Raw genomic sequence first — 24,325 nt, 5'->3', positions numbered from 1 at the left:
CGCATTGTTATATAGAGCCGGTATCGCTCTCGTACTCGAGTGATATTGCTCATATATATATATACTGTATATATACATACATATATAAATATATAATGGTGGTGACTGTGTATAGGAAACATGAAACATGGAGGGATATATAGATAGATAGATGAATGGATGGACATGGGCATTAAATTGAATAAACCCATCAGAGACGGACAAGAGGAAGTCTTGCTCTTGATGTGCACAGCTATAAAATAAACTGCTTTTAATAGATAAATACATACTAGAAGTCATAAAGGAAGACCACAGTTGAGTATTCAGCTGTATGTCAGTGATTTTCTCTGCTCTGGTCAGCAGATGCTCAGATCTGTCTGGAGACACAACAACCAGAGCACTGGAGGCTTACACTGTAAGACGGTCACCATGGAGATGATCGACAGCAGGAGGCATTTCAAAGCTTCACCGCAACCACACAAGCCCCGGCTCGACCTAAACACAACGGCGCCACCTAGAACAAAAACACAAATCTCAATTAGAGAGAACGGATACAGCTTCACATATGGCATCTGCGGCAGTGCATTTATGGGATTGATGTTCTCAATGATGAATCAATTTCTCTCTGTCAACACACACGCTGCTGTATTGCTCTCTCTGCCGCTAACGTACACAAACATACATCGTTACCCACACACATCCCGAGGCTTGTTTCTTACAAACGAAACAATATGAACTCTCAGCATGTGGGCGAAGGAAACGTCGCCTAAAAACATAACGAGAAATGAAGCCCAGGAGAAATCAGCCGGTTGCTATAGCAAGGTAATAACAGACACTGTGATGCAGAGAAGAGCTGTGCTTTTGTCAAAATGATGGAGGCCCTGCATTTACATAATGAACAAACAGCACTGTAAACAAACAGCACCAGGAGGAACGAGGCAGAATCACACCGTAACAGAAAACGGAGCTGTTACTTGCACATGCGACACAAAGGGAAGTCAGGCAGATGGACAAACACGAACTGTATGTGTTTACCTGTGTCCACTCATTGGTTTGGGGGTCGTAAGCTTCCACAGTGTTTAGATACACCTGACCATCATAACCACCGACAGCATAAAGACGGTCCCCCAGAAGACACACCCCTACAGCATCTCTGCTGAGGCTCATGGGAGCAACTGCTGTCCACATGTCTGTCTTTGGGTCATACCTGAAAGAAGAGGTCAAACAGATTAAAATCAGCCATGTTGATTTACAAATATGAACTACATTTATATTCCACTAGACTCTGCCCTCTCTGAATCTCAAGTGCCAAATAAGTTGGTTTTTCTGGCAACAAACCCATATGTGACCCTGGACCACAAATTTTTTTGAAATTGAGATTTATACATCATCTTAATAAATAAGCTTTCCATTGATGTACTGTATGTTTTGTTAGGATAGGACAAAATTGGCCGAGATACAACTATTTGAAAATCTGGAATCTGAGGGTGCAAAAAAATCTAAAAATTGAGAAAATCGCCTTTAAAGTTGTCCAAATTAAGTCCTTAGCAATGCATATTACTAATCAAAAATTAAGTTTTTCCAATAGGAAATTTACCAAATATCTTCATGGAACAGGAACTTACTTAATATCCTAATGATTTTTGGCATAAAAGAAAAATTGATCATTTTGACCCATACAATGTATTGTTGGCTATTGCTACAAATATACCCATGCTACTGGTTTTGTGGTCCAGGATCCCATATAAAAACTGCACACAAATCCATTATTATTTATAAATAATAGATTTAAATACCCTAACAAATCACTCATGGGTGTGCAGACATCTTCAAATTGGATTGTATGACTAAACCCACACTGAAAAAAATAACCAGTAAGATTTACTTAAAAAAATTTTGGTAACAAACGGCACGAACACATTTTAAGTAATTTTACTGCTCTAATATCAAGTACAACTTACTCACTATTATTAACCCCTTAACTGTCACTCACATTTTTGAACATAGACATGAAAGTGCACGATCCAAACTTAAATTTTTATAATTCATGAACGAAAAAATTTTGTAACATGATATTGATGTACCATTTTCATGGTAATTGGAATAGCCAGGACAATTTTTAATATATCTCCAATTGGATTCGTCTGAAAGAAGAAAGTCATATACACCTAGGATGCCTCGAGGGTGAGTAAATCACAGGCTAATTTTCATTTTTTTAGTGAACTAACCCTTTAATTATTCGTATTTTGGATACATAAAATGCTAGTTTTGAAATTAGCCACAGCAAAAAAAAAAAATGAATTGGCTGTTTTATTCTATAAATGTTACAAATGTACTTTCTACCAATATTATTTCCACCACATAATTCTATATTAAACACAATACAATATATATATATATATTTTTGTAAAGGTCCACAATGCCCATAGTTAAATAAACACCCCTACAATATATAGTATAGGGTGGGTTGACAAACATTGGTCATACAAAATTTCCATTCAAAAGTTTGGTTAAAGATTTTTTTTTTATTCAGCAATGATGCATTAAACTGATCAAAAGTGACATTAAAAACCTTAATAACATTACAAAATATTTATATTTCAAAAAATTATCTTCTTTCCAGTCCAAAGTATGTTGGACTTGAGTAATGGATGCTGAAAATGCAGCTTTGCCATTACAGTAATAAACTACATCTTAAATGTATAAAAATAGAAAATTATTTTAAATTAATACATAATATTTAATAATAATAATAATAATAATATGTAATAATATTTCACAATAATTCCATTCTTACTGTATTTTTAATCAAAGAAATACAGTCTTGGTGAGCATAAAAGGTTTCAAAAACATTACAAAATCTGTAATGAGCAAAACTGTGCACCGAAACACACATAAAATATACAGGTAGGAAATGTGCATCTGTGCCTCTGTTCTGTCAGAAGTGAAGGACCTGCCAAGCAAACGTTGACTGGCAGAGACTGAGAGCAGTCTAGGTGCAGGAAATGTTCAGCAGACAGATAGCTCTTTTAAACAAAGATCCAAGAGACAGACAGAGAGACAGGCAGATGAGAGAAGATGATGAGCACGAGTCAGTCACATGAAAATCCTAATACATTTCAAAACATGACCAAGTGGAAATCACACTCAGAGGCCTACTAACCACCCAGAAAAACGATCCCAGTTGGCTGACGTTAGCTAAATGTACTTACAACATGAAGCAGCTCATAAAATCTAAATGTTGTGGAGCACAGTGTTCCTTCTCTCAGAGAAAAGCTTTTATCTCTTCATTTATTTAGAAACTCACTAAGATAAAAAGTCTTTCTTCACAATGTCATGCATAAAACTAGGGCTGGACAATAATTCAATATCAATATGTATTGCGATATAATTTTTTTCAATAACGGTGCTCCCGGCGCCTATTTATACTATAGTCGCACCGGTAGTGATGTCATGGCTGTCGCCGGCCAACGAGTTGGTGCTTTTTCAATGTATGCTTCAGACACGGGTCACGACGAGGCGTTCCCCATAGCGACCCCTAGAGGACGCAGTTCGAAGTTCCCATGAAAGGGAACATACTTCATGTATTAAGTGGCAGTCATGAGCATGTGAGATTCCCGAGGTCACGCTCTGTAGTGCCTTTTTTAAAAACGTAAGTTCAACATATAATAAATAATATATATAAATAAATCCACATTTACTCCACCTTCCTGCAAAGCTGCAACTTTAAAGTTTGTGTTGTTGTTGTTTTTTTTGTGTGTGTTTTTAAATATTTGCATGTCTTTTGATCAGTGGTGAGAATGAAGCTGTGCCAAAATGGGTGGTTTTATGACACATGCTCACTAAATGACAGACAAAAAAGAAGAACATATGGCACTGAATGTCAGAAAACTATCAGATTGTACATCCTCTGACTCACTCTCGGCTGTGAAACAATTAGGGGAAAAACCTCATACCCTTCACTAACCTGCACTACAAGTTTGTACAGCACTCATTGAGTCAGTTTCTCTTTAGGAACTCATCTGTAGCACTTTGATGTAAACACATTTGTTCTGGGATTTCTGTATTGTCTTCTTGATGTTCTCCTTGGGCTTTCAGACCTAACCATAGCATATGACTATATTTAACGACATATACTGGCATTTCCCATTTACACAACCTGAGAACATTCTTGTCTTTCTTTGGGAAAAAAATCATAAATTTTGAGGTTTCTCGGAGTTTCTGAGCTGGTGGGTTGTGACCCAAAAATAGGTCTCAAGTCTCACAAATAAACTGACAAATAAATAGGCTTATCGATTTGTAATACTACAAGAAAACATTTTTAAAAATGGAAAATGATATGGAAAAAAAAGAAAAAAATTCTACTATTACTATAAATAAAAAAATACTTTATTTTAAGGTGTCCTTGCTACACATGTTACAAGTACTTACCATTATAATAACAATAAATGATGCATAATTACATGCAAGTAACCCTAAGCCAAACCCTAATCCTAACACTAACCATATGGTAAGTACATGTAGTTAATTAATATTACTTAAATATATAATTACACTGTAACAAGGACACCTAAAAATAAAGTGTAACCAAAAATAATATAATAAGACTAATTTAATGAAAAATTACTGTAAAAGTGTAAAATTGCAATATTATTATTTATGGCCTATAATATCTGTCTTAATTTATAAATTTTTAAAACATCAAGCTTTTATTTTGGCAAAAAACTACAGGAAGCCTTTTAAAGCTCCTCTTCTGTTGACAACAATAAGGCTTGTGCCCTTAAATGTTGACCCTGTTCCTGACCTTTTGATTTTGGTCCTCTTACCTTTCGACGCAGTCTGACAGTCGAGATGCTAAGCTTGAAGCTGGGGCATCATGGCCACCGATAGCATACAGAAAACCATTCCACGTCGCTACACCAACACCGCCTCTGCGTTTAGACATGGGAGCACAACTGCTCCATTTGTTGGTGTGAGGATCGAAACACTCCACTGATTTCAGACATGAACTTCCATCACGACCACCCACAGCATACAGCCTTAAAAAAAGAGACAGAAAAAGCAGAACATTATAGATTAATCAGACAAACAGCATTTTAATGGCAGATATGGAGTCTGTTCAGTTAGAAGCACAGATTTATGCGGTCAATGCTTACTTGCTGTTTAACACTGCAACTCCCACAGTGCTTCGAGGTGTTGCCATGGATGCAACAAAGCTCCACTGGCGAGCTTGAGGGTCCCAGCGCTCCACCGTGCTGAGATAACTCCAACCATCATGACCTCCCACTGCATACATGGGGCCTTCTAACACTGCAACGCCTACAAACATACACACAAATGATCAGAGATCACACATAAGCCCTCATATGGCTTTTAAAGATTCTACAAGTCTAATATGCTTGAAAAAATCATGTGAGGCTTTATGCTTTTTGTGATGTGTAAACTTTTAGCACAGAATCCAGTCATAAACATAGAATATACAGTGTAACATGGAATGTCATTAAATCAATAAATAGAGCGTCTATTAAAATAAAACCACAAAAAGCATGCTCTGTGCGTTTTGTGTGAATAAATAAAAGTTTTATCAAATACACACAAACCAAAAGTCTTCACTACAACTTGTCAAAATAAGAGTTTGGTTTTACTTGAAGAAATTATGACAGAAATATATTAATATTGTACAGCAGAATGTAATTGTAACGGGGCTGACAAGACGTGAGACATGCGGATCCATGTGCAGGCTTTATTAAGCAGAGAGGTCAGAAACACAGGCAGGGTCGAACAAGGGCAAACAGGAATATGGCGGGCAAGACACAAGAATAATCCTAGGGCTAGCGAAGGTCAACGAACGGCGAACAGAGTCAAAAGGGGCAAGACTAAAGGGGTAAATCCAGGAAAACAGGCGAAGATCAGAAACCGAGAAAACAGGCAAGACTAGGCTAGGCTAGGAGGCTAACGAGGGCTCTGTAGTGTAGCTATCAACTGATAAGTGCTAAACAATACTCGGCCGAGGGAAGGGATCAGAGTGAGTGTTAAATAGTGAGTGAGTGATATGAAACAGCTGTGTGCAATCAGTGCTGTGCGCAATCAGTGCAATGAATGATGGGATATGTAGTCCGGGATGATATGCAACAGTGTGTAGTGCGAGAGTCAATGAAAATGGAAAGGGTGACCTCTGATGGCTAGCAGACGGAAGTTCATGGACCGGATTCGTGACAGTAATTCTCAAAATAATAACAATAATAACGTTTATTAAAACATTAGTTTTTAAAGGAATATCACACAATCACAATGTTTGTCTAACACATTGTTTTTTGATAACAAATTTGTATAAAATCTTAAAACACAGAATCCAGGAAAATTAAAACAGAAAACACAAAATTTGGAAAAAAAATAAGAAAAAAATGATTTCATAGAGCTCTAAATATTGTGTGAAGCAATTAATGAGAATTATTATGAAAAGTTCAATGAGAATACTAAATGAAAATGTTATAATGTCATTCCTCACCCAGGCCGTGTCTGTGCGTGGACATGGGGGGCATGACGCTCCAGCTCTTGCTGCGGGGGTTGTAACACTCCACTGTGTTGAGAGTTTTGAGGCCATCTCGTCCCCCAACCACATACAGGCGGTCGTCAAGAACCGCTACGCCGAACTGCAGCCTTCTTCCACTCATGACAGCCACCTGCCGCCATGTGTCCCTCCGTAAACAGTACTGCTCAATACTAGTGGCCCCTTTAAAAACAATTACAATCAGTTTAAATGCAAAGATTAAAATATATTTATAAACAAAACACATTCACTAAAAAACTTAACAAGTCTTAATATAAAGATACATTTTTCTCATTTCAAGGCGGTTTAGGCATTCTGGGTACAGATGAAGCACAAAAGAGAGACACATTAAAAAGTCGACCCTGTTTTTAAGAGAAATATCATCTGTGTTAATAAGTTAAGATAAGAAACAAACAACAGGAAGTATAAAGCCCTATGGGCCAAACTGTGGAAGCAGAAGTCTCCATGCTTCTTTTCTAGCAATTCAGCTAGTTTTGCCTTCTAAAAAACTGACTGTAATTGCTGAGCAAGATTAGTAAGAATGAGTAAGATTAAGGAAGCTATAGTAGAGATCAGTAGGGAAGCTACAGAACTTCTTCATAAAACCTTGTAAATCTGGTTCTGCCCCTTTACAGACCAGTGCAACGTTCAGTGGCAGAAGTAAAAATCCAATTCACTTTCCCCATAAAGAATGCATCAAGTTGTCAATACCATAGAAATGAGAACCACAACAAAAAGGCTAGCAGTGAAATCACACAAATGCCGCATTAGAAATTTTATAATAAAAATCAGTCTCCCTACAATTTTAAACACCATTTTTGGGATATAGCTATTTGATTTTTTTTTTTTTTTTCAATTAAATTACTTTGCCGTTTCATGGTTTGCAAAGTTCCAATGGACTTCATATAGTCTTTCTCTGATTTTTAAATACTTTTTACTTCTAATTCAAGTCTGTAATGCTGCGATTCATCTCAGAGCTTGGTGGTTTGGTTCATGCCTTGGAACTCTTTGAGAAATAGGCCTATTATGAAGTCCCAATGAAGAACAGGAATGGAACAAATTGGGCTGTCACTATGGCTCTCTATACACCAGTCAATACAAAATATGAATCATATGAATCACCTATATGATTCACCATTAACACAACACAGCTCTGAATTCAGTTAATACCATTCACCTTCAGCCTCACTGAGCATACAGTAATGCATAATTCAGGCCTTCCTATTGAAAGAGCACATCTGCAAGTACTTAACAGATCAGACCTTTCACCATACTGAGGACACAACACTCATTTAAATACAAACTTTTGTCTCATTTTTGACCTACTCACGTGTAAAATGCTTAATGTTTAAAGCACCATTAATTCAAAAGACTCAAGGTTATCCAGTGAAAATGGTTATGTCTCGGGCATTCCATTGCACTAATGGATAAAGACAAAGAGAATGAACAAGGGAGAAATGGGGGGCTACCTTGTTATCAACCCACATACTTTTAGCTTAGGAATATAGAACTTTAGAAACAACAAAAAAGGATATGAAAGGAATACCTTTTGTGGCATCCATGCCACCCACGGCGAAAAGTGCCCCAACAGTGGCCTTGCGTGGACGTGTCCTCGGGCTCTGGAGAAGCGGCCTTCTCTCTGGCAACAAATGATACTTCATGGCCTCCATCACCAGCCGCTGACACTCCACACTGTCCCTTAGCAATGGATTTGCCTCCATATCAGCTAAAAACTGCATTAAGAACAGACAATAACTGTATTAGCCAATAGCGCCAAAAACTACACATTATGAAATCAATATATTTAGAGGAGGGAATATCTTCTCAAAGCAATTTCCCTGATAGCCTGGTTGCTTACCATTTTTTTTGTACTTGTATTGCATGTAGAATAAAAGTTTTCTGTACACAATGTGCAGACTCAATTAATCAGCAATGAAATTGTTATGGATTATTTTCATTATCAATGATTACTGATTTTATTGACTGGTTGAACTACTAAATGAAACTCCGAAATTAATGACTTCCCAAAAAACTGCCCAAACACTTTCCCTACCTGTCATTGGTTGGGCAAAACAAACTCATGCCCCAAACTCACTCACAACTCACTACAGCATAACCATTCAATTGTTGCAAAATGTACTTTTTAAAACTTTGTTTACTTATTTTTTATCTCAGCAGGATAAACTGTTATAGAATATACTTCCGCTCACTTCAGGGCACCTTCGTGTTTACCATAAACCCACTGCTGTTCAACTGCTTCTCTAAAAAATTAAATCCCATCAGTCATGGTGTCATAAAGACCAAGGAGCTGCTTGCCAACTTCAAGATGTTGATTCATACCGAAGAAGATTAGCTTTAAGATTAGCTAAAAACTTTAAACCTTTCAGACAGGAAAGGTATTTGTAAGAGAGGTGACTTAGACTCTAGCCACAACACTGACAGGTTGCAGAATTATTTGTCTGAAATGAACAAAACAGTCCAGTCATTAACAATCTCATCATAGATTTGGCATCTGCAAGGGAGTGGCAAGAAGAAAACTTGAAAACTGCCATTGCATCAGTGCTGGATGTTGTCAGAATCCCCGTGACAAAACTAAAATATTCTGGAAGAAATTTCAGTCTAATAAGGTTTCATTTGAGGTCTGTTTGGCACAAACCAAATAAAGCTCTACAGTACATACAGCTAACACCATGACCAGCCAGCAAGCATGGTGGTGGTGGCAACATCATACTCTAGTGTTGCTTTCAGCAGGGGGAACTGACAAGTTTGGCGTCAAGAACAACATGAAAAGAGCTAAGTAGATAACATTATTGAGGAACACATGTTTCAGCCAAAGTTTATGGCGGATACTAATTTTCCAGCAGGACAATGTTCCAAAGCACTCAGCAAAAACTATGAAAAAACAGGCTTAAATCCATTTTAACATCTGTGGTATGACCTAAAAACTGAAGTTCAGGAACTTCGAGCTGGGGAAAATTTGCATTAAAATTTTCATAAGCTCCTACATGCAAAGAAAAGACTAAAAAGAGGGTTAAAATATACTTTATAAAAATGGAAAATGTAAAGCCTTCATCCTTAAATAAATTATACATTTTTATAAATGGATGTATTTTATGTTGATTTACAAAAAAAATGATGGGTGAAAAAGTATTGTTTCAGATAACCGTTCTACTAATATACACTAACGATTAGGGGTTGACCGATTATCTGCGCCGATATTAAGCATTTTTATGGTTATTGGTATCGGTCATTTTCAAATTTGCTGATTCATTTATTTCAAAGAATTTAATAGAAAGTTTTTGTCCTTGTTAATCTTAATTTTTACAATAATTTTCACTTTTACATCAGACATACAGTACATCGGTTTAAAATACCTGTTATCGGTCTACTTGATCTATAATAATCGGTATTGGCCCTGAAAAACACATATCGTTAACCCCTACTAACAATCAAAAATTTGCTATTGATAAGTTTTTTTTTAAAGAGGCTCGTTTATTTTACAAAAAATACAATAAAAACAATAACACTTTGAAATATTATTACAATCTACAATGACTTAAAATGCAATTATCCCTGTGGCAAAGCTGAATTTTCATTACACATTACGCCAGCCTACAGTATCACATGATCCTTCAGGAATCATCTTAATATGCTGATTTGGCACTCAAGAAGCATTTCTTATTATCAATGTTGAAAACAGTTGTGGTGCTTGATATTTTTGTGAAAACCATGATAAATAAATAAGCACATGCCACACAATTCCTGATTGGTCACTGACCTTCAGACTTCTCAAAAAAATCTAATTTGAGGGGGAAAAAAACTCAAAAGAAAATGTAAAGTCTTTTGAGCTTACTTCTGGCACACACAACCTGAAAACACATTTGTAATAAAATATCACATTTTTCAGATTTCCAATAACATAGCACATTTTCTGACAGGAAATCTTTAATGCCACAGCCGCAAAGAGCTACATAATAAACTGGGTTCCAAACCAAACCCTTACCCTCCACTTAAAGACACACTTTGATAACCTGACAGTAGTGAATCCTTCCCAGCTCCTCAGACCTTGAGAGGACTCAGGGGACACAATGAAGAGAGGAAACAAGCTTCTGATGAAACTTCTGACAAAAGGTCCTACCTACATTCCTTTTTTAAAGGAGGGAATCCCAGGCAGAGACAGAGCTAGTGTCCCTCTGGACCTCTAACAGAATGCAGAGACTCTTATATAGGTTACTACTCCTGAGCAAACAAGCCTTTAAGAAGCTAAAACAGCCACACACTCACACACACAACCCGTTTCCTGCTACAACTTCGATGAAACTCTAAATCATTACCACCTCATACATAAACATCACACGGGACATTCTTAATTCTTCTTTCTCTCGTGTCTCTCTTTTTCCCGTAATCCTCTTCAAATGACATCTCTTGTGGCCCTGTTAACGAGTCTTCATTCGTCACATTCATCCTCTCATCTGCCTTGTTTATATCTTCTCTCAGCTGGCTAGTAAATTGAGTACATTTTAATTAGAGGGGTGTCTTGGATAGCCACAGTAATAACAGCCTAATGTATTCTGCTGCAGTGCTATATCCCCATAGAGACACTCGGTATGATCACAGACAGACATACCCACAGTCCAAAATTTGTTTCTTGCCACACCTGCCAATGGCAAGTAAAAATGTAGCGCTTTTCACATTACACATGATTTCAAGGCAGCTTTACAGAAACTCGATGTACTGTAGGGTCAGATTTACTAAAAGCTTGTGCCACCTTCAACCCTCTTCTGTCATTAAAAAACTACTGTCAGGATTTACCAAAGACGAGCAGTGAAAAAATTAGCGATGAAAAGGCATGGGGACAATTTTTTTTTGTGGCTCATCTTATTGCATATGCATTTGCAGGAGTGTCCCTTTTAGACTTAAAATGTATGTGAGTATTTAAATTAATCACACAACATGATTTACTAAGGTTTGTGGTACTCAATTTACTGGTATTTGTGCGCTACTTGGGCTAATTTGCACTGTTCTTGGTAGATCGCATTAGTCATTATGGAAATTCCACACACCACATAAATTTCCACATAAATTTCTGGTGAAAAAATCCGATTAAAGTTGACGGTTTGTAAGTTTTTATTTCAATAATGCAAAGGTTAGACCAGGGGTACTCAAGTTCAGAGGCCAAGGGGGCCACATTTAAACCACATAACATGCGAAGGGCCACAAATTACAATTTGCACCATAAGACTTTAAGACAATATTTTTCAGTTTTACTCATTTAGAAATGCAGTCTTGCTTGTCCATGGCCTATTTAAAATAATACTGAACATGAAATTAAAAATTAAAAAATCTAAAACAAAAAAGTGGATTATTTATTGTTTTGTTATATTATTGCAAAATAAAATACATTCATACATTCAAATACATTCAGTATTAAAACAAACTCAGAATGTTCAAACTCAAAACATTTTTGAGCAAATATAGTTCACAAATTTCTTTAGCGAGAAGTATTATTTTTATGCTCAAAATAGGAAAAAGAGTGTGCATTTCTGAGCCTCTAAACATATGTAATGTCTGTTTCATTCATACTCGTGCAGAAACCCCACATATGCATCACAGTAGTAATAGAACTCCTGATGTTCTAGGAAATCCCTAATATGGACAAAGGCATCCAGATATTGCTGTAGCTGAATAAAAAGAAGATAGAAATGCTTTAACTGATCAAACATGAAGACAGTAAACACACGACGGGACAATGTATAGTTTATCTGTGTTCTTCAAGCCATCTCTTGTATTTTCATAGTAATAAAGTATATTTATAACTCACTGACGTGATGACAGCTCCATTCATTGTAAAGAGAGCGCTTTTTGCTTGCTTTTACCTATTCACAATTTGAATAGAAGGTTGTTTTTCATTCTACTAAGAGGACCAACTGCCATTTAATGCAAAGTGTTAGGAGTATCAACTGCATTTAAATGATGCAAACACTGCCTAATATCTGCACTACTTTTGAGTGCAAATTATAATAAAAATACATTAATCTTCAGCATGACGTGGGACACAAAATTAATGCAGATGGGCCGCCTGTTGAGTACCCCGGGTTTAAAGGAACAGTTCACCAAAAAATAAAAAGAGTATTTTTCTAAAGAAATCATATGGGTTTGGAACATAGTTAAAAAAAAAATTGATAAATGAACCCTTTAAGTGGAACTGTGAAAATTATTGTCTAACCCCAGGGTACTCAACAGGTGGCCTGTGTATGTTAAATATAAGTTACTCACTTACATTTTTTACTTACATTTAGTGAGCATTGCAATGAACCCTGTACATACTAGAGTTGTTATTGTTAACTTAAACTAAAAACTATGAAAAATTGTTTAGCTGAAATAAAATAAAATAAAATATAAATATTAAATATAAAATTGAAACATAAAAATGAAAATGAGAATTGTTGATAAGACAATTTACTGAAATAAGTTTATGCTGAAGTACTAAAATTATTAAAACGAAAATAAAAATAAAGGCATATACTGTAAAAAAAAAGTAATGACAAAAAAATGACAAAATTACTAAAACTTTAATTAAAATGAAAACTAAAAATATAAAAATAAGAGCTAATTCAATAATCTTCAATCACCTTAGTAAACACTACAATAGTATATAAATAATACTAAAATAACACTACAAACCACCTTGCAAGTGCAAATGCATGCAGATAGCCACACAACACATTCAGCATATCCTGAAATGAAACGATATAGTTCATCAGCATTTGTTTTATACAGCCATGCTTGAGATATGAATCTGTATGTATATCCGTGTGTGCAAACCAATATAAAATTGAAACATAAAAATGAAAATGAGAATTGTTGATAAGACAATTTACTGAAATAAGTTTATGCTGAAGTACTAAAATTATTAAAACGAAAATAAAAATAAAGGCATATACTGTAAAAAAAAAGTAATGACAAAAAAATGACAAAATTACTAAAACTTTAATTAAAATGAAAACTAAAAATATAAAAATAAGAGCTAATTCAATAATCTTCAATCACCTTAGTAAACACTACAATAGTATATAAATAATACTAAAATAACACTACAAACCACCTTGCAAGTGCAAATGCATGCAGATAGCCACACAACACATTCAGCACATCCTGAAATGAAACGATATAGTTCATCAGCATTTGTTTTATACAGCCATGCTTGAGATATGAATCTGTATGTATATCAGTGTGTGCAAACCATCATCAAGTACCATCTCACTGAATCCATAATCACATCCATCACTGTGCTCAGAAAACAGTTTTCTAGTTAGAGCTTGAATATTCCACCCATACAACACCACCTCCACCTCCTCAGTCTCTGCTTTCACCTCCCTCCCACTCCCCATCCATCAACCCCATACTTCTTTATCTCCACTCCTCCCTTTCTCCTTCTCCTCTTTGTACTAAAAACAAAAGCTAATCATTTCCACCTCTTTCATAAAAGTGCCCACGTCACATAGAGTGAACAAGTGCATCTCTCATGAACCAAAATCGATCATCTCCCCTGAACATGATGAATACTGAGGAAACGTGGTGAAGTGAAATGAATGCTCTGGAGTTAGGATGGCTGGACGATGGCTTATAGGTTTTTGCTTCACTGGAAAGCACAGAACAACCTGCGATTTACATTTAGATGGAACTGAACAAACTCTGCTCAGCCAGCCACGAGTGGGAGAACGCTCGCCTGGAATTATTGAAATATTTCTTTTTTTCACCTTAGAAAAAGGGGGGAAGAGGAAGATGGAACGGTAGAAAGAGAGAAAAAGCGAGGAGAGGGAGTTCAGTGGAATCCATCATGCATTTAAAATGGAAAAAAAGGGCAAAGCTTTGAGCTCCGATTGGAAAGAAGCTCAATTAAACTGCATATCAATGTGAATATCATGTCCTGAACCTACAGACTACAGTGCATGACAATAATATCAAACACTGCAGTAGGGCTGCACAATCGTATAAATAACCAAGATTACAATGACATCTGCAGAAATTAACAAGTCTGCTCCCGTTGCATCAAAATGTGTGTTTTCTAATGACAACCAGTCGTAATGAGCAAGATTTAAGAGGTCTAATCCACAGATGTGTGTTTTATGTTTTACTTCTGATCGTCGTGGCACACAAAAATTAATGGTGAAAGAGACATCAAACCTGACATGCGAAACAAATTTTACAACCAAAACACTGGCTGAATTTTTGGAATTTCTATAGTTAGGCCAATGTTACAATGTATACTACACTGCAAGTAAGCAATTTGAAAAAAACTACAACACTCCCATTATAATCGGTGTAAATAAGATTTGTTCTGCAGTTTAACAAGCTTTGTTAATTATACAAGTGTGCTCTAGTATTGTTTGTGTATAATAATTAAAAATGTGAATAACATTGTTTTACATTCTGTTTTTGTTGACTGTTTAGGCATTAGGTTACAGCAATAGGCATATATGAAAGCCAATAAAGTAATTCAGGAACACAGTTCTCAGCTTCTTTTGTATATGTAGCCTACATAAAATATTTGCAACTGCTCCATACACAATAACACAAATGCAAAAAATACTTCAATTCTATAAATCATAGTGAATAATCATAATTACAATATCAACACTGTGAAAAAATATCATAATTTGAACAGTAAAAGACTGCAAAAATTCTTAAGTAAAAGCCTTTTAATCGCTTAATGGTAATTTCCTTTACTCTATTACAATGAAAAACTGTAATAGATCTACTGGGACATAATTTTAGAGTAATATAATTTTAAATGTACAGATTTTGTAAGTAACAAAAACTACATTCCTAGAATTATCAGTGTGACACTTCACATTTGATGTTTTTTCATTTAAATTTCGTAATATTTTTTTCTTATTAGTTATGTGCATTAGGAATGTTTGTTACATTTTATGTTGGTAAGTTAATTTTTAGTGCATTATTTTAGTGTCATGTGTTTTACCATGGTGATGACACCACACACCTTCTGTATAGTAGTATTTACTTTGGTATATTAACATTATTGCAGTTAATGAAATTAAACGCAAAAAGTTGTACCATATTCTTTTATGACAACCACAACTGCTGTTTTTTATCATAAATTAACTGATTTTGTTTTTACAGTGAAAGGAAATGATCAATGCAATGCAATAACGAACCTGTTTAAAACAGACAAACATTTATTTATGTATTTTATGTATTTTTAACACGTAGAAAAAAAAGAAAAACTTTTCAGTGGAGTGTGTGTACGTGTGTGAGAAGGGAAGAACGTGATAAGGGAAAGAGACACAACAACAACATCCTTATCACACTCTCCAGGCTCCAAATGCATCCCATCATTGAGTACACAGCCTCACAGCCCAGCGGAACAGCACTGACCTTCACACACACATAAAGACCACAGATACTATAAGGGCCAAATGCTCTACGCGAGCACAAAGGTAAATGCTTCTAGCAACACAAGCTCATTTTTATGCAATAACACACAAAATGTGTCAGAATGCAATTCATAATGGAATGCAATTACATGTTTGATTCCATAATGGAAATTAAAGAGATAGGACCAAAAAATGTTTGGTTACCCACATTCTTCAAAATATTTTATTTTTCATTCAGCAAAAGAAAGAAACTCCTATATGTCTGGAACACCTTGAGGGTGACAAAATGACAGAATATTTATTTTTAAGTGAACTATCCCTTTAAGAGTAATGTGGCTTATTGCAGTCAGTTTTTTCCTTCAGGTCAAAGACGGTGAATTTTGCCCTAACGATCCCCAAAATTTGTCTGAAATGCCAAAATCATGTAAATGACACATAATGCAACTGTATGCATGTGATGCTAGTTATCCATTCACATCTGTATTAGCACACACTACTGTTGAAAAGTTTTGGATCAGTAAGATTTTTTCATAGTTTTGAAAAAAGTCTCTTGTGCTTAACAAAGCTGCATTTATTTGATCAGAAATAAACAGTAAAAATTGTGAAATGTTATTACAATTTAAAATAACTGTTTTCTATTTTAATATATTTAAAAATGTAATTTATTCCTGTGATGGCAAAGCTGATTTTTCAGCAGCCATTACTCCAGTCTTTAGTGTCACATGATCCTTCAGAAATCATTCTAATATGCTCATTTAGTGGAAATTTATTCTTTCATGAATAGAAAGTTCAAAATAACAGCATATATTTAAATCTTCTGTAACATTATAGTTGTCTTTACTGTCATGTTTGATCAATTTAATGCATCCTTGCTAAATAAAAGTTTTAATTTCTTTTATTTATTTATTTATGACCCCACACTTTGTGTTTGCATTTACAAAGCTCAACATGTGTCATAAGTCCAGTTTTTCAATGATAGCCAATTTCCAAAAATAAAATATGGTTCTTATGCTCTTCAAAACTTGATATTAACTGGATCACACCGACAAATACAGCTGTATATAAAGAAAAAGTTCCTGGGGATGTTACAAATATGAGCCGAATATATCAAATATGAGACTGTTTAGCATTCTACTGCAAAACTTCAAGAAGCACAGGAACATTAATTACTGTGACTGACTGACTGACTGAATTACTGACAGATCTTTCAATTAACTGATTAGCTGATACATGAATTAATGCAGATTAATGATTTTCTGATGTGGATTTACGGTATACTGATCAAGCTGTCTGAACAAAGTAACAGCACAGCATAATAAAAGACAGGTTGACTGATGGACAGATGGATGTATGGTTGACTGACCTGTGGTTTAAGCAGGGGTAGGCGGATGTGAGTGAGAAGAGCAGGAAGCTGTGATTGACGAGAGGAAGCATCATGGCGGACCCAGCTAAGCAGGGCTGTTACCACGGATTCCTCTTCTGGAACGTTCATGTCATCAGAAGCTAAAAGCTTCTCCACCTCACATGCAGGCAAGAGCAGAAACTCCTGATGCCTCATGACCTCCATGAAGTGCTCCTACGGAGAGAGAGAGAGAGATTATCTGGATTGGTTGATGGATTTGAGGATGTGGTTGTCAGAGCATAGACCATCAGAGTATGTGTCTGTATGACTAATGGCCTTTCAGCATAGCAACATACAAAACACAGTGAGTGTGCACTCCTCTAAGTCGATGTGACAGACGGCATCTACCAAGTAAAGAAATGAACATACAGATATAAGGGGTGGATCAGTGGCATGTTATGTTTAGATCAGGTTTGGGCTTGTAGATGTTTAGCCACAGCGACACAGTTTATGGCAGTGCAACCTTGTACAATAACACAATTATCATAATACTGGACATTGTTGAACAACACTGTGGAACAACAGCATATTATAACGGCATGATACAGGCTACATAATGTGTAGTAATTATGATTAAATATAACTAAGTAAGTAACAATTTCTATATTAAATACACAAACATCCTATAGTTCAAAAGTTTTTTTTTTTTGTAAAAGATATGAATATTTTGTATGTCTTTAAGAACTGTATGGTTGGCCTGTCAGGTGATTAGTCACCTGACAGGAAGCAGGAACCCCATAAAAAGAGCAGCATGGCAAACATACCGGGAGGCCATTCACAGCTTCCACTCACACCCGGACTGTGGAGTTTCTATTTCATTGGACTTACCTTTCCGGATCACTTGCAGCAACTTGGATTGTATATACACATGTGGACACTCACACTGGGACTCAACAACTGGACTGTTTTTAGGGTATGGACAAAATAACTGTATTCTAACAATATATCTCAACAAGACCAGATGAAACTTCTAAATTATCTAAGCTAACAGAGTGTGTTAAAAATGTAAAAGATTGGATGACCAATAATTTTCTTTTATTAAATTCGGATAAGACAGAGATATTACTTATTGGACCAAAAGACTGTAACGCTCAGCCCAGCGGGCTGGGGTTACTAAAATTGAAATGGGGTCTGACTTTTCTGTGTGAGAGTTAAAACGTGTTAAACGAATGACAAACTAGAAATACGGTTAATAAGAATGGTGTATTTACAGGTTCACATTAAAAGACTTTAAAACAACACTATAAAACCAGGTAAACTCATTCTGTTGTTAACCGTATTTCTAGTCTGTCATTCTTTTAACACGTTTTAACTCTCACACAGAAAAGTCAGACCCCATTTCAATTTTAGTAACCCCAGCCCGCTGGGCTGAGCATTACGTCCAGTAAGCACCACAACTGTTTTCAACATTTATAACAATAAATCAGCATATTAGAATGATTTCTGAAGAAGCATGTGACACTGAAGACTGGACTAATGGTTGCTGAAAATTCAGCTTTGCATCACAGGAAATAATTGCATTTTAAAACAAATTAAAACAGAGAAAAGACTCCTTTCAAATTTTCAAAAACATTAAAGGGTTAGGTTTTTTCTAGGCTAGATTGTGTTTATGGGGTGCAGTCTAACATGTGATAATGCTTAGTTTTTTAAAAAACGCATTATTTTTCACATAATTTACCTTTATTCCACACCACTCTGTCCCTTCTCTAAGAAATGGCTGATCATTTCCTGCTTTTGTGAAGCCCCGCCCTCAGTGCTTAATTTGTAAATGAATAATTGCCGGATCCAAAACCGTAATTAAAAGGCGCTGTGACCGACACTGAAAATGCAATTTAAGTTTTGCCGGAACATTTAATTACATCACTAAACGGTGATGCCACAATTATATAGAGAGCATCGTTCACAAGTTTCTACATTAACCTAACTAGGGCACAGCTTCCAGCTCTGGGTCAAAAATGGGTTGCCAGGATGATTTTAGGAAAATGTATATCTAAGATACATTAAAAATAACAAAATTTGTTTTCATAAAAATAAAATTCAATCATAGTATAGGTATAAATATGCAAAAAATATCTGACTTAAATAAATAACAGTTATAATTAAACGTGCATCCTTGCTTTATTTTACAAAATCACAAATGTTCTGTTGTTATTTTGAGTGTGCAAAAATAAAAGTAAACACTTTGTGCAGAAAAGAGTATGTCTTACTCTTATCGGTATGACCAAAAATGATGTAGCCTATTTTATGTTTCAGTTGTTCGATCGCGCCGGCGCCTTGCGCGCTCACACACACACACACACACACACCACATTCGCAACTCAAACATCATAGTCTGTTCATTATCAAAATAAAATACAGTCAACCAAAAAAAAGGTTACACTGGTCAATTTACACGCACACACACACGCACACACACACACACACACACCACATATTCGCAACTCAAACATCGCAGTCTGTTCATTATCAAAATAAAATAGTCAACCAAAAAAAAAAAGGTTACACTGGTCAATTTAAATAGTCCGTGGTATAACTGGTCCACTTTGTATGCCAAGCACATTTTTGCTCATGTGAAGATTATATTTCTGTCGATATACGAACACGCGTGAAGTACAAAGCCTCTACATTATAAATAATAGTTTCATTCAAATACATCGCGAATATAGAAACATTAAGATTTGTGCCAAATGAGAGGTACGTGAGCCCAATTAATGCTGGTACTTTCAGTTTCACTTTGTTTTGGTTTATATATTTTTATTTCATTCTTGTTCTGTTCTGAATAGCGTTACATTTATATGATTTGTTTTGGAGTGAGCTATACTAACGTATGTAACTATGTTTATAGTGTTTATAATGTTTATACATTATAATAGTTCAGTTTATTTGATATTATTTCTGGTATTATTACACTCTCTCCAAACGTTCTGCTGCTCACAAAACATCAGTGAGAGCGAGTTTGAAGAAAGCTGACTGGTCACGGTCAAAAATATGACCAATGCATAACCTCCAAATATGTGCTCGCTCTCATATGCACGCACGCACTGTCACTATCTAATGGCGGATCCTTAAAAACAATTACCGGAACGAAAAATTCAAAATCGGACATTTTCCGGAACAGGATCCGGTTCAAATTAAGCACTGCCCACCCTCAGAAATAGGCGATGGGCTCCGATTGGTTAGCTGTTTAATGCTTTTCATAGCTATGTGAAAATAAGTGTATAATTGTAACAGTTCATTGTTGGAGCTGAGCTGAATGAGAAAGAGAGAGAGAGAGAGAGATGCAGAGCAGGGGGACGCGAGGAACAGTATTGAGAACCGCTGCTTTAGAACATTGATTTTGAAACTTGTGAATCCAGTAGAATCATTAGAAGACAGAATCGCGATTCATATATGAATGGATTTTTACATGCACCTCTAGTTTTCTCTTCCTCTTCTCTAAAGCAGCGCAGCATGGCCTCGCCCCCTTTGCTGCCTTTCCCCGAGGGCGGGGTTTATCTGGGTTTGTGACGTCACGAACCTGGGAAGTAACTTGTTGTAGTCCCTACCAGCCGTTTTTGTAGGCATTAAACCACCAGAATTTTAAAAGACGATATCTCTGTTTGCATTGAACTTTCAGCTTCGTAACTTTGCAGATATTGTTTATGCTCAAACAGCAACATTACACACTAACTAACGTTAAAAAAGTGAAATCGCAATCAACCACCCCTTAAAAAAAACTTCCCAATCCCAAACTTTGAAGAGAAGTTACATACTCAACACACACAAATACATACATACATATATATTGCATTTATAATCATATCACATTTAACCCAAGCTATTTATAAAATTTTTATTGATTTTAGCAACTTAATAGGAGACAATAACAATTATCCAACATAGACATACCACACTCACACAGCATAGACTAGTAATTTTTGTTTAGGACCCAGATTTCTGAAATGTATTCTCCTCCCTGATATTAATATTTATTTTGCTATATTAACTATGCATGATTATACTGTCATTCACGTTTTAGAATTTGTATTTTGCATTTTTTTTCCCTGCTTTCTCTGCAGATTTGCTACCTAACGTGTCCATACATATCAGAAAGAGAGCAGTAATACAAATTTACAATGGAACTGGACATCATTGCATTGTAGGGGGAAGGGAGGGATGAAATAAAAACAAGGGAAGGAAAGTCAGATAGGAAACAGAGGCACTGATGGAAAATGGAATACAAGATTTTAGTGCAGTCTCCATGACAACCCCCCTGTTGTGAACTGTGGGCGGGCTATTATGGGTTATATTTTCTTGAATGAGTTTCCCTCAGGAGCAGTGGAACATCAAACGCTGAGCGGAAAATTTGTGAAGAGGAACAGTAGCATGTCCAATTAAACACACTCGCCTTGTTCATGGAACTTTTTCAGCACCAGTGCTTCAACGGCTGTTAAAACGGGCTCAATTACCCACTCATAAAGCCACAGACACAGGCACAGACAGCCAGATGGACACAGACACCTATATATGAATACAAACACACACACACTCACTGAGGTAGCCGCCCACACTGAAGGACGAACAAAAAAAAGCAGCATGTCTGTAAGTTTATGCAATAATGTCCTCTAATTCTCTTCCAAGTTTTTGACACGGTGAACTGCAGATGATAAATCCCTCAGTGTGCGCTTGGTTGGGAGGAGGACAAACAAAGAAGAATGAAGGAAAAGTGATAAAAGAAGAAAAATGAGGCAGAGAGAGAGGGGTGCTTACTGAAGATAAAAAAACAAAGAGGTTTAGTATTCACTTTCCTGGAGTAGAAACTCCTTGTGACTTTGCAAGCATATCATTTGTTCTAATTAAGTCGGTTTGTAACTATTCTGAATGTGTGTGTTTGCTCACCATGGTGTAGTTGTGTGCCACCTTATGGAGGTCCAGGCAACCCTGAGCATCGGCAAAAGATCGAATGCCCAGACAATTGGAGGGATGGAGTTGTTTCATTAGATAACTGCAGCAGGCCTGAACCACCGCAGACAGCTGCAGAAGACAGGCAGCCGACAACAAACTCTCTATTGTGTCTTCTCTCAACTCCAAACGCCCTGTAGAAAGACAGACAGATTTTCCATGTGTAATTGCTGTTAATGACTGTGTATTTATTTAGAACCGGTTTAAGGTTTGGGGTCAGCAAGATTTATTTATTTTTTTAATTCAAGAACAATGCATTAATTTGATCAAAATTGACAGTAAAAACGTACAAAAGATTTCTATTTCAAATAAACGCTGTGTTTTTAGCTTTCTATATACCAAAGAATCTTGAAAAAAAATCTATTATGGTTTCCACAGAAATATTAAGCACCACAACTGTTTTTAACGGTCCCATATTGTACACCTTTCTGGAGTTTTATTTGAGGTTTTTATGTCCTTAAGAATATATATTTCCGGTATAAGTACCAAAAACTATCTCAATATTGTGCATTGTTTCTATGATCGGGTGCTTGATGTAAAGACATTTTAATGGGTACTCTTTTTTTTTAGCACCTGATTACAATTTCTACAAAATCACATTATGATTTATATCGTTCGCACAAAATACAGCTACCCGGTTAGCCTGCTGTCTTATACACCAAAGTTGCACATACCCTGTTTATTCAGCCTGGTCTCATGTTTATATGTAGGTATTATTAATATGTAACATTTACAAGCACAAAACGTAAGTTACACTTTTGTACGTTTTTATTCATGCTAAAACGTACAATTTAGACGTATTTCAACATTTAAAACGTACAAATCGCTACGTACTTTTAGCTAAAAAACGTAAAAATATTTACGTATCTTTTATATCATTAAGATATTCGTATCAATGCATTTTTTTATCATTTTATCAATAAGCGATTTAGATTTTTAGACCCCTTAACCTACCCCAAACCTAAACCTACCCATTTTCTAGCGAATATGCATTTTTATCATTTTATTAATATGCAATTTAGATTTTTAGACCCCTTAACCTACCCCCAAACCTTAACCTACCAATTTTATAGCGAATATGAAAGGATAAAACGCAAATGACCGAAATACGCAGGAAAATAACCATTTTAGTAATAATATAGCATTAAAATATTTGTATAGTCGCTAATTCCACTCCTACCTATAAACCTAAACATTTCTGTACAGTATAAGAAAAACACGACAGACAGATAAATGCAATTACAACCATTTATTTATTGCAAAAAATGTCAAAAGCAGTACTAAAAGTAATCCAAATGACGATTTGTTGCACCCGCAGTCTTCTCTGGCGGAATACAGTAGGTTTGTGTGATCCAGAGCAGAATTTATGTTGTTAATCGCTGAAAATATTATCCAGATAATTTTCCCGATCCACTCCGCGAACTCGTGAAGTCACGCGCGCATCATTCAAACACACCTCACCAGAAACACGGCATGTCGCAATCTGTGACGAATGCAGGCAAGAGCCAATGAGCGTTCGATTATCCTGCCGTAAAACCTGTCGTTTGAAGCGGCAACATTTGAATTTGTAAAGAGCGCGTCAGTCAGCGCAGACGTGCAATCTGTGACGAATGCAGGCGAGAGCCAATGAGCGTTCGATTATCCTGCCGTAAAACCTGTCGTTTGAAGCGGCAACATTTTAATTTGTAAAGAGCGCATCAGTCAGACTCAGCGCGGACTTTGCTGCTTACGGACATTGGACTCGCTGCTCGGGATGGAGAAGCAGATAGCAGAAAAAAGGCTTGGATTTGGGTCTGTTCCTCGCAGTCCTATGGATTCGGGTCTGTTCCTCGCAGTCCTATGGATTCGGAAGATTTGGATTACAGCGCACTAATAAAACTGTTTCATTTCGTAATTATGTTGCGTTTTTGGTGTATTTTATAGTTCTATTGTCAGTCACAGCATGTCGGAGAAAACGCCTTTTGTGGCCCATGACAATCAAAGTAAGCATTACTTAATAAGTAAAGGTTAAACGATTGCAGAAATGTTATTTATTTTAAGGTTTAAAGTGAAGTC

General features: G+C 36.0%; 1 protein-coding gene across 3 annotated transcripts in view; it reads right to left on the bottom strand.

The window, feature by feature from the left end:
* Nucleotides 1-91: 91 nt before the first annotated feature.
* klhl5 (kelch-like family member 5) overlaps nucleotides 92-24,325 on the bottom strand; it is a 71,281-nt gene continuing 47,047 nt past the window's right edge. For all 3 annotated transcript variants that reach the window (XM_016444231.1, XM_016444240.1, XM_016444222.1), the window contains exons 4-11: nucleotides 22,208-22,404; nucleotides 17,291-17,503; nucleotides 8,076-8,262; nucleotides 6,488-6,712; nucleotides 5,136-5,298; nucleotides 4,806-5,018; nucleotides 1,015-1,186; nucleotides 92-493 (exon numbers count right to left, since the gene is read on the bottom strand). In XM_016444231.1, the coding sequence (XP_016299717.1) occupies nucleotides 437-493; nucleotides 1,015-1,186; nucleotides 4,806-5,018; nucleotides 5,136-5,298; nucleotides 6,488-6,712; nucleotides 8,076-8,262; nucleotides 17,291-17,503; nucleotides 22,208-22,404 (1,427 nt within the window). In that variant the 3' untranslated portion in view covers nucleotides 92-436. The remainder of the gene's footprint in view (nucleotides 494-1,014; nucleotides 1,187-4,805; nucleotides 5,019-5,135; nucleotides 5,299-6,487; nucleotides 6,713-8,075; nucleotides 8,263-17,290; nucleotides 17,504-22,207; nucleotides 22,405-24,325) is intronic.

This window comes from Sinocyclocheilus anshuiensis, unplaced genomic scaffold (assembly GCF_001515605.1).
Source record: "Sinocyclocheilus anshuiensis isolate Anshui unplaced genomic scaffold, SAMN03320099.WGS_v1.1 scaffold85, whole genome shotgun sequence".
In the NCBI taxonomy this organism is placed as follows: domain Eukaryota; kingdom Metazoa; phylum Chordata; class Actinopteri; order Cypriniformes; family Cyprinidae; genus Sinocyclocheilus; species Sinocyclocheilus anshuiensis.
Note: the sequence above shows the minus strand (reverse complement) of the source record. Positions and strands in the feature narration are given on the sequence as shown.